At 38.9% G+C, this 13634-nt stretch overlaps 1 protein-coding gene across 1 annotated transcript in view; it reads right to left on the reverse strand.

Annotated features, from left to right (window-relative positions):
- polrmt (polymerase (RNA) mitochondrial (DNA directed)) overlaps positions 1 to 13634 on the reverse strand; it is a 52542-nt gene that overhangs the window by 4199 nt on the left and 34709 nt on the right. Inside the window, 3 exon segments of the mRNA XM_058760096.1 lie at positions 763 to 835; positions 3021 to 3119; positions 6648 to 6700. Coding sequence (XP_058616079.1) covers positions 763 to 835; positions 3021 to 3119; positions 6648 to 6700 — 225 coding nt within the window.

The following is a 13634-nucleotide window of genomic DNA, read 5'->3' on the forward strand; positions in this document are numbered from 1 at the left end:
AAAGAGCACTCAGTCAATCATTATGCACACTAATGCGCCGACTTCAATGCTATCTCCCTCTTGCGTTCCCTTTCCCTCAGACATTTCACCTCTCTTCTATTTGAACTTTCCCATTTTAAGAGGCATCTGTGGTCACAAAGCATGTCAGGGAAAGACTCGCAGACAATAGACCACTCACAGAAGGAGAGAAGGATGGGAAAAGATAAAAGTCCAAAAAGAGTCTCAATTCAGACAGCTGAATATGGTTTAAAAGAATAGATGGAGTTATTAAGCTTCAGAAGTTCATCGCAAGTGTCACATGGAGGTTAAGCTTATCTAATGAAGGTGACTGTTAAGTAAGTAAAGCCAGTGATACAACATGATGGTGAGTAAATGATGACATAACTTTCATTTTTGGGGGAATTATTCCTTTTTTTTTTTTTAATCAAAGCAAGAGAAAAAATTAGCTCTAAAACCGATCTTTGAAAGGAATCAGCTGAGGTAAATGAAATTAAACGCTAAAGTAAATAAGTTTTTTTTGTATTTGAAGATAAGTCGAGTTAATGGCAGCTTTCCAAAAAATGCTTCAGTTGAGAGGATGAGCGGTATGGCCATTCAATACCAAAATAACCCATGCTGACAGGGTTGGTTACTGAACATATGGTGAACTCAGCATGCAAACATCTGGCTGTTAAGCTGACATGGTTGGGCTGCTTAGTCATTCCTGTTGAAAGAATATGCATTGAAAAATATTCGGCAGTGAACGCTCTGTTCCTTACACACCCTGTTCATGATGTCCACCGTCACAGCATGGGTCCAATAACAGTCATGGACAGATACAAACGTCAGACCAGCCCTGCATGTTTGAAGAAAACAGGAAAATGTACTTGGAAAATGTACATACCACATTTAAAAAAACAAAACAAAAAGCAATGGATATTATTGTTCACACACACACACACACACACACACACACACACACACACACACACACACACACACACACACACACACACACAGTGGGTACAGAAAGTATTCAGACCCCCTTAAGTTTTTCACTCTTTTTTTTATATTGCAGCCATTTGCTAAAATCATTTAAGTTCATTTTTTTTCCTCATTAATGTACACACAGCACCCCATATTGACAGAAAAAAGAAAAACTGAAATATCACATGGTCCTAAGTATTCAGACCCTTTGCTGTGACACTCATATATTTAACTCAGGTGCTGTCCATTTCTTCTGATCATCCTTGAGATGGTTCTACACCTTCATTTGAGTCCAGCTGTGTTTGATTATACTGATTGAACTTGATTAGGAAAGCCACACACCTGTCTATATAAGACCTTACAGCTCACAGTGCATGTCAGAGCAAATGAGAATCATGAGGTCAAAGGAACTGCCTGAAGAGCTCAGAGACAGAATTGTGGCAAGGCACAGATCTGGCCAAGGTTACAAAAACATTTCTGCTGCACTTAAGGTTCCTAAGAGCACAGTGGCCTCCATAATCCTTAAATGGAAGGCGTTTGGGACGACCAGAACCCTTCCTAGAGCTGGCCGTCCGGCCAAACTGAGCTATCGGGGGAGAAGAGCCTTGGTGAGAGAGGTAAAGAAGAACCCAAAGATCACTGTGGCTGAGCTCCAGAGATGCAGTCGGGAGATGGGAGAAAGTTGTAGAAAGTCAACCATCACTGCAGCCCTCCACCAGTCGGGGCTTTATGGCAGAGTGGCCCGACGGAAGCCTCTCCTCAGTGCAAGACACATGAAAGCCCGCATGGAGTTTGCTAAAAACACCTGAATAAGATTCTCTGGTCTGATGAGACCAAGATAGAACTTTTGGCCTTAATTCTAAGCGGTATGTGTGGAAAACCAGGCACTGCTCATCACCTGTCAATACAGTCCCAACAGTGAAGCATGGTGGTGGCAGCATCATGCTGTGGGGTGTTTTTCAGCTGCAGGGACAGGACGACTGGTTGCAATCGAGGGAAAGATGAATGCGGCCAAGTACAGGGATATCCTGGACGAAAACCTTCTCCAGAGTGCTCAGGACCTCAGACTGGGCGAAGGTTTACCTTCCAACAAGACAATGACCCTAAGCACACAGCTAAAATAACGAAGGGTGGCTTCACAACAACTCCGTGACTGTTCTTGAATGGCCCAGCCAGAGCCCTGACTTAAACCCAATTGAGCATCTCTGGAGAGACCTAAAATGGCTGTCCACCAACGTTTACCATCCAACCTGACAGAACTGGAGAGGATCTGCAAGGAGGAATGGCAGAGGATCCCCAAATCCAGGTGTGAAAAACTTGTTGCATCTTTCCCAAAAGACTCATGGCTGTATTAGATCAAAAGGGTGCTTCTACTAAATACTGAGCAAAGGGTCTGAATACTTAGGACCATGTGATATTTCAGTTTTTCTTTTTTAATAAATCTGCAAAAATGTCAACAATTCTGTGTTTTTCTGTCAATATGGGGTGCTGTGTGTACATTGAGGAAAAAAAATGAACTTAAATGATTTTAGCAAATCATTTATATGTGTGTGTATGTACAGTATATATGTGTGTATATACACACACACACACACACACACACACACACACACACACACACACACACACATATATATAAAAATTAATTAATAAAACTATACTGATTAATAATAAAAACAATGTGTTATTGTTAAAGCGAGATTATTATTAATAATCATTTATTATTAACAATAATAATAAATTCAATAATAAATATTCAAGTTAATGTGCTTATTTGCATATTTATGAGATATAACATGGACTGAAGAAGCAAAAACAAACAATACAGTCCCTTAATTTCTCCGGTTCTGTTGGCCAACACTACAATTTTCATTTTAAAACAAAACACAGTGCATGAAAAACTGTGACTGTACAAAACGTATGAATATTTAATGAGGTACATTTTTAAGTATATGATTGGTGGTTTGTTGTTAAGTTTAAACACATAACCCAGTGTTAAAAGACCGTTTGAGTGTGGGATGTAAACAAAAAAAAAAAAAACGTAAGCTCATCACCTGTAACAATGCAGTGATGTCAGCATCATGTGAGTGGAGTCCAGAGAGTGGATGAAATTAGGAGGGAAGGCGTTTTTCTGCTTCATGCTGTCTGGTTTCCTAAAAAAGGCACGAGAAGAACAAGCTCGGTCTTGGTACGAAGCACACTTGGGTAATTAAGGCCGGTGTAGCCATCTTCTCGCTGGGCAATACATACACCTGTAGCGCCAGGAGCCATACATCACTGAACAGGTAGGTCAGTCTTAATTACCATCCAAGACAGAGACACACAATCAACATAGAGCACCTGCTGAACCAGTAAAGAGTAAAGAATAATATGTGTGCTTATTATGGCTGAGGATTTTTCATTATACTGCTCCATATCAGGCAAAATAGTTCAGAATAAAAACAGTGATGCTTCAGGTCAGATACTCTCAAATTTCATCATGGGTTTTATGAAGTAATTCCCCTTCCTTAGCCTGTGGGGTTAAAGGGATAGCTCACCCCAAAATGAAAATTCTGTTATTAATTACTCACCCTCTTGTCATTCCAAACCCGTAAGACCTTCGTTCATCTTCAGAACATAAATTAAGATATTTTTGATGAAATCCGAGAGCTCTCTGACCCTGCATAGACAGCAAGGTTACTACCATGTTTAAGGCCCAGAAAGGTAGTAAAGACGTTGTTAAAACAGTCCATTATGGTTCAACCATAATGTTATGAAGCTACGAGAATACTTTTTGTGCGCAAAGAAAACAAAAATAACAACTATTCATCAATTTCCTCTCTTCTGTGCCAGTCATGAGAGCATCGTAGTACTCTCGTGAGAGCCCAGAGAAGACTGCCTCAGAAGAGAAGAAATCTTTGAATAAAGTCTTTTATTTTTGTTTTCTTTGCGCACAAAAAGTATTCTCGTAGCTTCATAAAATTACAGTTTGAACCACTGATGTCACATGGACTATTTTAACGATGTGCTTACTACGTTTATTGGCTTTGAACGTGTGAGTTGTGTTGCTGTCTATGCAGGGTCAGAAAGCTCTCAGATTTCATGAAAAATATCTTAATTTGTGTTCCGAAGATGAACAAAGGTCGGTCTTACAGGTTTGGAACGACATGAGGGTGAGTAATTAATGACAGAATTTTCATTTTTGAATTAACTATCCCTTTAAAAGTACACCACATAACATCCTACATTCTTATTAGAAAAACAAACTAAACCGTTGAATGGTAATGTATATAATATACATACTAAGTACTGAAGCTATCAAGAACTATCCATCTACAATCTTTAGGCTTCACAGAGAGACACTGTGCAGGAGATCATTTCTGGGAATTCAGAAAGGGCTTTAGGTCACTGGCCACAAGAGAGCTGCTGCCACCCTCGTAATTTCATCATTTATTCAAGTCTCCTCATTAATGAGGGTCTATTCAGCCTCTAATTAGAGCACATGAAGGATCTTTGAATCAGTTCGTGATCTGTGTGAAACTTCGGTCTGGTCTTCTCTTCTAGCTGGTCTCGAACAAGCTTCTTCAGCTGCATCCCACCTGGAAACTGTCCTCTGGGAAATTAGAGCGCTTCTTTTGGATAAGGTTGAAATTTCTTTCAACACCTAGAAGAGTTACTGACATCTGGTACATTGACATCAGAAGTACATATCAGAAGAAGAGCCCTTCAGCTTGGTCTGCATGGACAACCAAGGCCATTTCTCAAAGCCTGAGAGTGACATATAATCACAGTGGCGGCTGTCAGTCTAGCCGCGAGCACTCTTGGCCATCTTAGAGAAACAGGAGATCCCCTTTCTGCACCCTGGCTTCTGCTAATGCGATTCCTGTGATAGTCCGTACTTGTATGGTTGTCTATGACAGGCAGAGATAGAGAAATACAAGCGAGGCCCGTCATAAGTGGTTTTTAATCATGTCCTTGCGGCTTTTGGAGGAAGGTCAGCAAGATAACTCCCATCTGAGTCTCCTCCAAGTGTTATTAGCCAAGCTTGGGTAAAGCTCTGCAAGGATTGAAACTGTGAAATGAGGTGATGGTATTAAAACAGCAGATGCTTGCTTATGGATTGAACATTTGGGGTTTCGGTGGGAAGCACATAAGTGTTTGTTTAATAAAAGATGACTGACTGGGGAACATATGGTAAAGTGGTGGATGACGGTGCATTTGTTTATGCATAAAAATCTTAGAGATAGAGTCGAATAAGCAAAGATACTGCCGCCACGTAAACAAACAGTTACCAGTGAGGCTTTAAGGGATATTTCTTGCAAAAATTATATTATATATATTTGTCATTATATATTCCCCCTCTTGTTGTTTAAAACCATTGTGACCTTTGTTCTTCTGTTTAACACAAATGAACAGACAATCTACTCTCTCTTTAAAACACTGTTACATTTAGAAACAACACAGTTCTAACTCAAACAAGCCAAAACATACTTGGTCTCCGATGCAAGTACCCATCAACAGATGATAAAACCAGCGACGATGTTAATTCATTGTTCATTCCGGGTAGCCCTCCATTCAGTAAATGACATACAGGATGTGCAGCAGTGACATTTCAACACGAAATGCCACTCTTCTCATCGGAGGGACTTTCTGCTTCTTTCATATCCTCCAGGGGTTTCTGTATATGATAATGAATTCTGGCCATCCACTGACAGGCCCAGAATAGTGTCAAACACTTGCGTGACACAGGTGCTGCCTTTAGGTGTTCCTGTTACTTGCAAATTTGCTGTTTAATGTGCTCTGTGGAGTACGGTGCAATGATACTGTACATAATGAACCAAACAAGAACAAAAATAGTATAGCAAAGACTTTCAAAGATACTTGTTTTCTGCAGCATTATTATGTTGGCTCATAGCACCCATCACAATGAAATTTATAAAGCAAACAAAAGTTCAAAGCACAATGTTGTTAAGTCACAACACCATACAGTTCAGCTGCCGAACAACTAAATTAAGCCACAAAACAGCTACATTAAGCCACAACGCAAAAGAAATGCTTTTGACCACAAGGAAACAGTGTTATTGTTAAGTGCTAAAACGAAAATTAAAACAAAATACAAATATTTCCGTTATCTGAAATAAAATATTTTTGGTTTTAGTTTTTAATACATGGTATATTATAAAACTGACTGCAGTAAACATGAAATGCCACTAGACAGCACAGCAACAACACTAGACTGTGCTGAGAAATGTAACAACTAAACAAAAAATAAATAAAATAAATAATAATAATAATAATAATAATAATACTACAGTGAAAACAAAAACTAAATTAAAAAATAAAATAAAAAGAATAAAAGATTCACAAAACTACAAAAATCCTGGTGTTGACATGGAAATTAAGATTTTTAATGGCATAATTACACAAAGATAATTTCTCAATTAAGGTGAATACGTTTTATTTGAACTAATTACTTTTTCATTAGATTTTACTGAATTGCAACCCATTTTAAATCAAAAACAATTCAATACAATCATTTACATCAAGATGAAAAATCTCTTGAAAAGATTAAGAGAACAGAAAAATCATTCAAAATGCCAAATTAATCGTAAATAATACAACGAACAAGAAGCCATGGAAATGTGGGGAGAGGTCAGAGGTCAACGTCAATACAGGGCTCAAAGTAAGAGAGAGGTACTTACTCATTGGCATCATGACTTATATGGATGCTCAGGCTCTGCATGCTGTTCTTGAGCTGCGAAAAACAAGACAAGACAAGAGTCTGAATGGGTGACGAGAAACTATGAAATGAAAAGCAAACAGCTTGTGTGGGAATGTCACTGCTTGAATCTTAAGTATTGCATTCTTTACAGAGGACAGCATCATGTACAAATCGGCTTTAAATGCATTGCTATGTTAAATGTTCCAAGTTTAAATACGATATTAGTTGACCTTTATCCAACTTACCACATTAACCTCTAATATAAACCAATGCATACGAATATTGCAATCAATCTCCTTATTTTTCTGCTCCAGACTGACCTTCAAGTTTCCTATTGATCCTCTTCAAAAACTGATAGAAATTTGAGCGAGTCTCTAAATCTAAGACTGAACAAATGTTCTCAGAAACCCCCACAAACCACTAATATTGACACAATGCCATTAAAGAACAGGAGCTTAAGCTTAGTAAAGGTTGGCGTCCATCACCTAGACACTGAGGTCGGGCTACAACCCGTGAGTGAGTGACTGCTCTCGGTATAGGAACTGTCAGCGTCAGGGGTGCTTCCATCACATTACTTCTTTGATTAGTTTCTACGGTGCCCCAGGAGCCCATCGCGATGCGGCTCAATTCAACGGAGAAGTGCAGGATGACAGGGAATGAAGTTTCAGAAAGTGACGGATGGACATAAACAAAAGGAAAATGTACAGAAAGTGCTGACGGGGACAGTAAGGTAAAAGGTTTTGCTGTTAATTGGTGTGCAGGTTCACTGGGACATGAAGGGGGCAAAAGTGGAGAAAAAAATGAAGTGAAATTTGTCCATTTTGGATTTCTGATTTGGTGGAATGGGGTATGGCATATGTGTCAAAGTCCGCTCCTTAAAGGAAAACGCCACCGTTTTTCCATATTCCAATATGTTCTTCCGTCAACTTAGACGAGTTGATACATACCTCTCTCGTCTCGCACCATTCATTCCTTAGGATCCAAACAGGGATGAATTTAGAAGCCGCCAAACACTTCCATGTTTTCCCTATTTAAAGACGGTTACATGAGTAGTTACACGAGTAAGTATGGTGACACAATATAAAATGTGGCGATTTTCTAAGCGGATAAAAAATGATAACTATAATGTATGGCAGAAGAGCACTTCGCAGCACTTCGACCTCGGCGCAGTAATATCACTCCTGAAAACTCCTCCTCCCCCTCTAACTTCTGTCAATACAACCAACGTGACCTGCACGCCTGCACTATCAGTAGTAGTTTGAGCAGACTTGGCGAAAGTCACGTTAGTTCTATTCGAGTGATGATATTACTGTGCCGAGGGCGAAGTGCTCTTCCGCCATACATTATAATCATAATTTTTATCCGCATAGAAAATCGCCACTGTTTATTTTGTGTCACCATACTTACTCGTGTAACCATCTTTAAATAGGGAAAACATGGAAGTGTTTGGTAGCTTCTAAATTCATCCCTGTTTAGATCTTAAGGAATGAATGGTGCTAAGCTAAACGCTAGCATAGTGGCGCCGGGCGCTACAGCAATTGAGTGCACGCACTGAGACGAGAGAGGTACGTACCAACTCATCTAAGTTGAAGGAAGAACATAGTGGAATATGGAAAAATGGTGGCGTGTTCCTTTAAGGGCCACTGTCCTGCAGAGTGTAGCCCAAAACACCTGCCTGGAAGTTTCTAATAATCCTGAAGACGTTGATTAACTGGTTCAGGTGTGTTTAATTAGGGTCGGAGCTAAACTCTGCAGGACAGTGACCTTCCAGGAAGTTTGACACTCCTGGTGTATGGAAAAACGAGACAACTGGCCTTTCAGTTGCAATGATTTATGAGTCGATTAAGGCTCATTAACAGGAACAACAAAATCGAGGAAACATTGAGGGGCGTGATGGGGGACAGCCAGGCCTTCTGACATGTGAAGGGTCAATGTACATCCTTGAAAGCTCTTGGGGAAAACAGGACTTGCAATATACTCCTGATCCACTGGTTCTGGTGGTGCAACTAAAACTCCTGATTAGGGAAGACAAGACCAAAGCAAGCCATGTTGTCAAGATGGCACGATGCCCAGACAGCGGAAAAGGGATTCCTATCGAAAGTGCGATGACTCCTGGCTTGGACAGCTGCCTGTGCTTTTTCTGCTCTTGAAAAGAAAGCATGTTGCAAAAGAGCAGCTGTATCTCTTTCACTTGTTCTCTAGTAGGGCTGCACGATACATCGTTTCAGCATCGATATTGCGATGTGTGCATCCGCGATAGTCACATTGCAGTATGTGCGATGTTTACTTGTGTTATATTTATACTGATCATTTTCACGACAGGCTCGTGTCGTGCCACAACAGCTAGAGGCTGTCTGCACTGGACGCGACAAAGCAACCGTTGCAAATCATGTGATCTTTGTGTCAGTACGTCATAAATAGAACGCGGCATCAGTTTAATGTCGGGGATTTGTCGTGCGCGCTGCATCCGCTGTAGACAGCATCACTGATTATGGGTTATTATTTTGTTGCGTTGTGCCACTCGCGTCCGGTGTAGACACGGTGAGAGCCACGCAGATAAACGATAGATAAACTATCGAGAAAGTAAATGGATAGTATTGGTTCACAGCAGTTTAATGTTCCTGAGGCTTTGTGTGTCGTGAATGTTAATCAAACAACAAAACACATAGGGAAAAATCTTTGCTTTTGTAGATTTAATTTATACAGTGAAGATTATGCAGTGTTATTTTACATTTGATTATTCAATTTCTGTAACGGAATACTGTTAGACTTACATGAAGAATATAAAGCACTGTTTATTTCATTTGTATAATTTTTCTATTATATGTATCATATTTGTAATTTGCTTATTTTTTATGCTGAATTATTCACCTACAAAATCACCCCAATCATTGATTGTTTTTTTCCCAAATAGAGCTGTTGAAGTCATCTGGTGATTTTTTTTTCTTTCTTTTTCATAAAATCGCAGGAAAAAAAAATATTGCAATGTGAGTTTTTTCCAATATCGTGCAGCCCTATTCTCTAGTGTCTTTTTTTGCAGAATTTAACTACAAAAGACCTTACATCAAACTAAAAGTAGAGAGTATGACAGATAATGATGAAGAAAGCACAGAGGAATGGGATCGAGACAAGTTGCGGTTGGGATTTGACCAGTTTCCTGCATGAGCATCCTGTATTGTATGCTAAAAGGGCAACATCTAGCTTTCAAGGATTCCAGCTATCCACAAAGCTGCCACCTCTTTTATTAAACGCATCCATCTGAGCCTCACAGTAAGACTCTCTAATCTTTCAGCATCCCCAAGAGAGAGGCTTTATACCACCGGTGACCTCTTGCTTGGTTAAGTCCTCTGGGAATACTCTTGAAATATCCACTGTATTCATCAACGTTTCTACAAAAACAACTTTTTTGCTGAAGGATCAATTAAAATGGATGATTCATGCTCTGCCGCCATGCACAGCCCTGATCTTTCTGGTATTGAAAAAAAAAATCTTGTGGTGCACATATTAAAGCACCTCGTTTTTGATCTGACTTTCAGACCAGGCGAAACTTCAGCTTTAGCCAATTAGTACGATGTAGAAGTCAAAAAGTAGCGTTTTGGGTCATAAGAGTTGCAGTGGGGCTTGACATCCTTTTGGGATTAGACAGTAGACAAGGAACACCACAAGAGCCCCAGGGGAAATCACATTTCCCCTTTTTCCAAGGACACCGCAAGTGTTTGGCCATTAAAGCAAAGGCGACAAATGATTCCCCACGGCTTTCATCCCTGCTGGTTGTCTTCCTTACAGAATTACCAGACTGCTTTTCCTCAACTTGACGTATAGCCTGTGAAAGAAACATTTCTGCCTCCAAAAGTGACCCCTAAACTGATTAACAGCAAACAATCACATTAGCGAGCTTTACTGATGCATATCCCACGTCTGGTTCCCTCCCAAGTGTAATTTCCTTTCCCCTATCAACAGACACAGTGCTGCACAGTGACTGAATAAATACTGCCGATTTCACCCTGGCTTATTTGTTTACTTTGTTACGACGGCATTACACTCCCATTTCCCTGGCATCTAATTAATTCGCCATTTCCCATGTAAAGAAAGATCAAGGGTGGGTTGCAAGAGATTGAATCACAGAGAGGTGACCTCAGATGAAGTGTCTCATTGATGCAGCATGAGAAAACGTTTCCTTGATTACATTTGAAGTAGGGGGTTGAAATTAATACTGATTTGGATTTTGTTCTGAGTTAAGAGTCACACAGCAGAAGAAAAACACCCAGATAGGTTACGTGGGAGAAGTTTTATATAACTTAATATGTCAATATTAATAGTTCCAAACACCTTTATTTTTGGAAAACCAAACACAATTATTGGAAACAACGCTTTTTAATGGTGAATTTTAAAGTCAACTTAAAACAGCTTTCACAGCCTATTTTACTGGGTTGTGGCAGGATATTCAGTGTAAAGAAAACTAGCATGGACTTTAATTTAAGATTTCGGGAATCAACTAAATGGTTAAAAAGTGTGTGTAGCATACTAATAACCTGCAGTAAAAATAAAGAACTACTCACCTCCTAAAACACATGCCAAATACCTGTTGGTTGTAACATAATCGTTCACCCAAAAATGAGAATTTGTCATTTACACATTTGCTCACCCTCATGTCATTACAAGCATGTACGACTTTCTTTCTTCTCCAGAACAAAGATTTTTAAAGAATTTAATGAACATAAAAATTACATTACAATGCATTTTTTTTTTTATATCGGACCACAGTCCACCAGAAGAAGCATTTCCGCCACCTACTGGACTGGAGAGCATCTACTGATTTTACAAGGATTTCACAAAGGATAGTTCACCCAAAAATGAAAATTTAGTCATCAATTACCCAACCTTTTTGTCGTTCCAAACCTGTATGAATTTCTTTCTTAAGTTGAACACAAAAGATATTTTGAAGAATGCAGATAATCAAATTGATTGATGGTTCCTATTGACTTCCTATTGCTCTCGCTATTATGGAAGACAATGGGGACCAACAACAGTTTGGTTCTTCAAAATTCTTCAACATATCTTCTTTTGTGTTCAACATAAGAAAAAACAAAACAAACAAAAAAACAAACAAAAAAAACAACTTATGCAGGTTTGGAATGACATGAGGGTAAGTAAATTATGACAAAATTTTCATTTTTGGGTGATCTATCCTTTTAACAGTGAAATCCTTGTAAAATCAGTAGGTGGCAGAAACACTTATTCTGGTGGTCTGTGGTCCAATATAAAAAATGCATTGTAATTATCATTTTTGGGTGAACTATTTCTTCAAAACTACTTTCTACCAAAAACCATTATAACACATTTTGGCTGACACTTTTGGGTATTTTATTAAGTGTTCAAGTTATGATTGATCAAGCTATACTCACAATGACTTTTTCATTTTGTGTTCCACGGAAGAACTAAAGTCATACATAACTCAAGTGTGAGTAAAAGATAGACCAGTGATGAATATTAAGTAAAAAGGATTGGTTTTAATTTTATGGTGACTTTGGTGTTCCTGTTCAGAAGGAATAAATAGCCACGATGTTTGAGTTCATGTTAATGAAGAAGATCAAGCCTGCAATAGGTCTGCGCGGAGCTTAATGCTCCTCACGTATCAGGTTCTTAGACCTTGTCAAACAGTTGAGCCTCAATCACAGCAAAAATCCTCATTAGCAAACTGCACTGTGCGCCGAAGACCCAGATACCTTGAAACCACGAAGCTGACGATCTGCCAAGCCTGGCAGACTACTACGGGTTCCCCTCAGACATAAATAACCCAATATGCTAATGAAACGAAAACTATAATAAAAGAGATAACCATAAAAAGGGGCTGTAAAACTCATCCTTTACACAACACCATTAAGGGTCATTAAGATCCATCATGCAGGTTCATCTATGTAGGGGATGGTACGGCGAACAGGTGGAGGTAGAGCTGAGGCTCGTCGGAGATTAATGGGGTCTTGATGGTGCTACATTAATCTGGTCAGTGTGACATTTACAGGGGAATTGAAAACCCCTGGTGTGACCACCTAACGTGTCTCCACAGCTAGGTGAAATAAATATAGACTCACTATAATGCTCTAAATGGTGTTGTACATGATCAACCTTTGACCTTGACCTATCAACAGTCTTTTGAGAGTAAAAGGGTGCGCCATTCATGAAGAATGTGTGTAGTAATGCACCTAGTGGCCTACGTAATACATAACAACATGGACCACCTTCAAATGCTGGCATGATACATCTATGCCTGCATTAAAGTAAAATGTACAAGAGGGATATGCAGGTCTTTGAAGAAAAAGGGCAGAAAAAGGGGCATAAGAACTGTCAAACTTCATACATTTTAGCTAGGCCGATGCTCTCATGCTAAATTTAGCAAGTGAATCATTATAATTTGAATATTATCATAATTAAGCTGAAACATAAGCACTGAATACATTAATTATATTGTCATCAAACAGTCAGCATTCACATGAGTAGGATTTTAACTGCCGAATGCTGTAAATGGCCTTCACATCTCCTGCTCAGTAAAAGAAAAGGGCTTAAGCGGTGAAGAATTTATGAGGCCGTTAATGACGACCTCCATCAGAAATTCCATAAAAGTCCAATAAAATGTGATGACCTAGATTCGTGGAAGTGGGTCATGATATTTAGGACCAGACCGTACAGTCTGCAGTAGATATTTAGTCAAATTTCAGGAAAATTTTAATTGAAAATTCTAACGGAATCTGTTTTACAAGTTAAAAAAACATTATTGTTTAAAATATAATTAAAATTATTATTATTCCAACTAACACTGACATATATTGTAGGCTTCAACAAATCGTAATTTTTTGTTTTAAAATAATTGTTTTAATAAAATAAAAAAAAAGAAAATATTCATTCACACTTTATTTTAAGGTCCAATTCTTGCCATTATCAAACCATTAACTATGACTTTTGCCTCAAT

Source organism: Onychostoma macrolepis, chromosome 22 (assembly GCF_012432095.1).
Source record: "Onychostoma macrolepis isolate SWU-2019 chromosome 22, ASM1243209v1, whole genome shotgun sequence".
Classification (NCBI taxonomy): domain Eukaryota; kingdom Metazoa; phylum Chordata; class Actinopteri; order Cypriniformes; family Cyprinidae; genus Onychostoma; species Onychostoma macrolepis.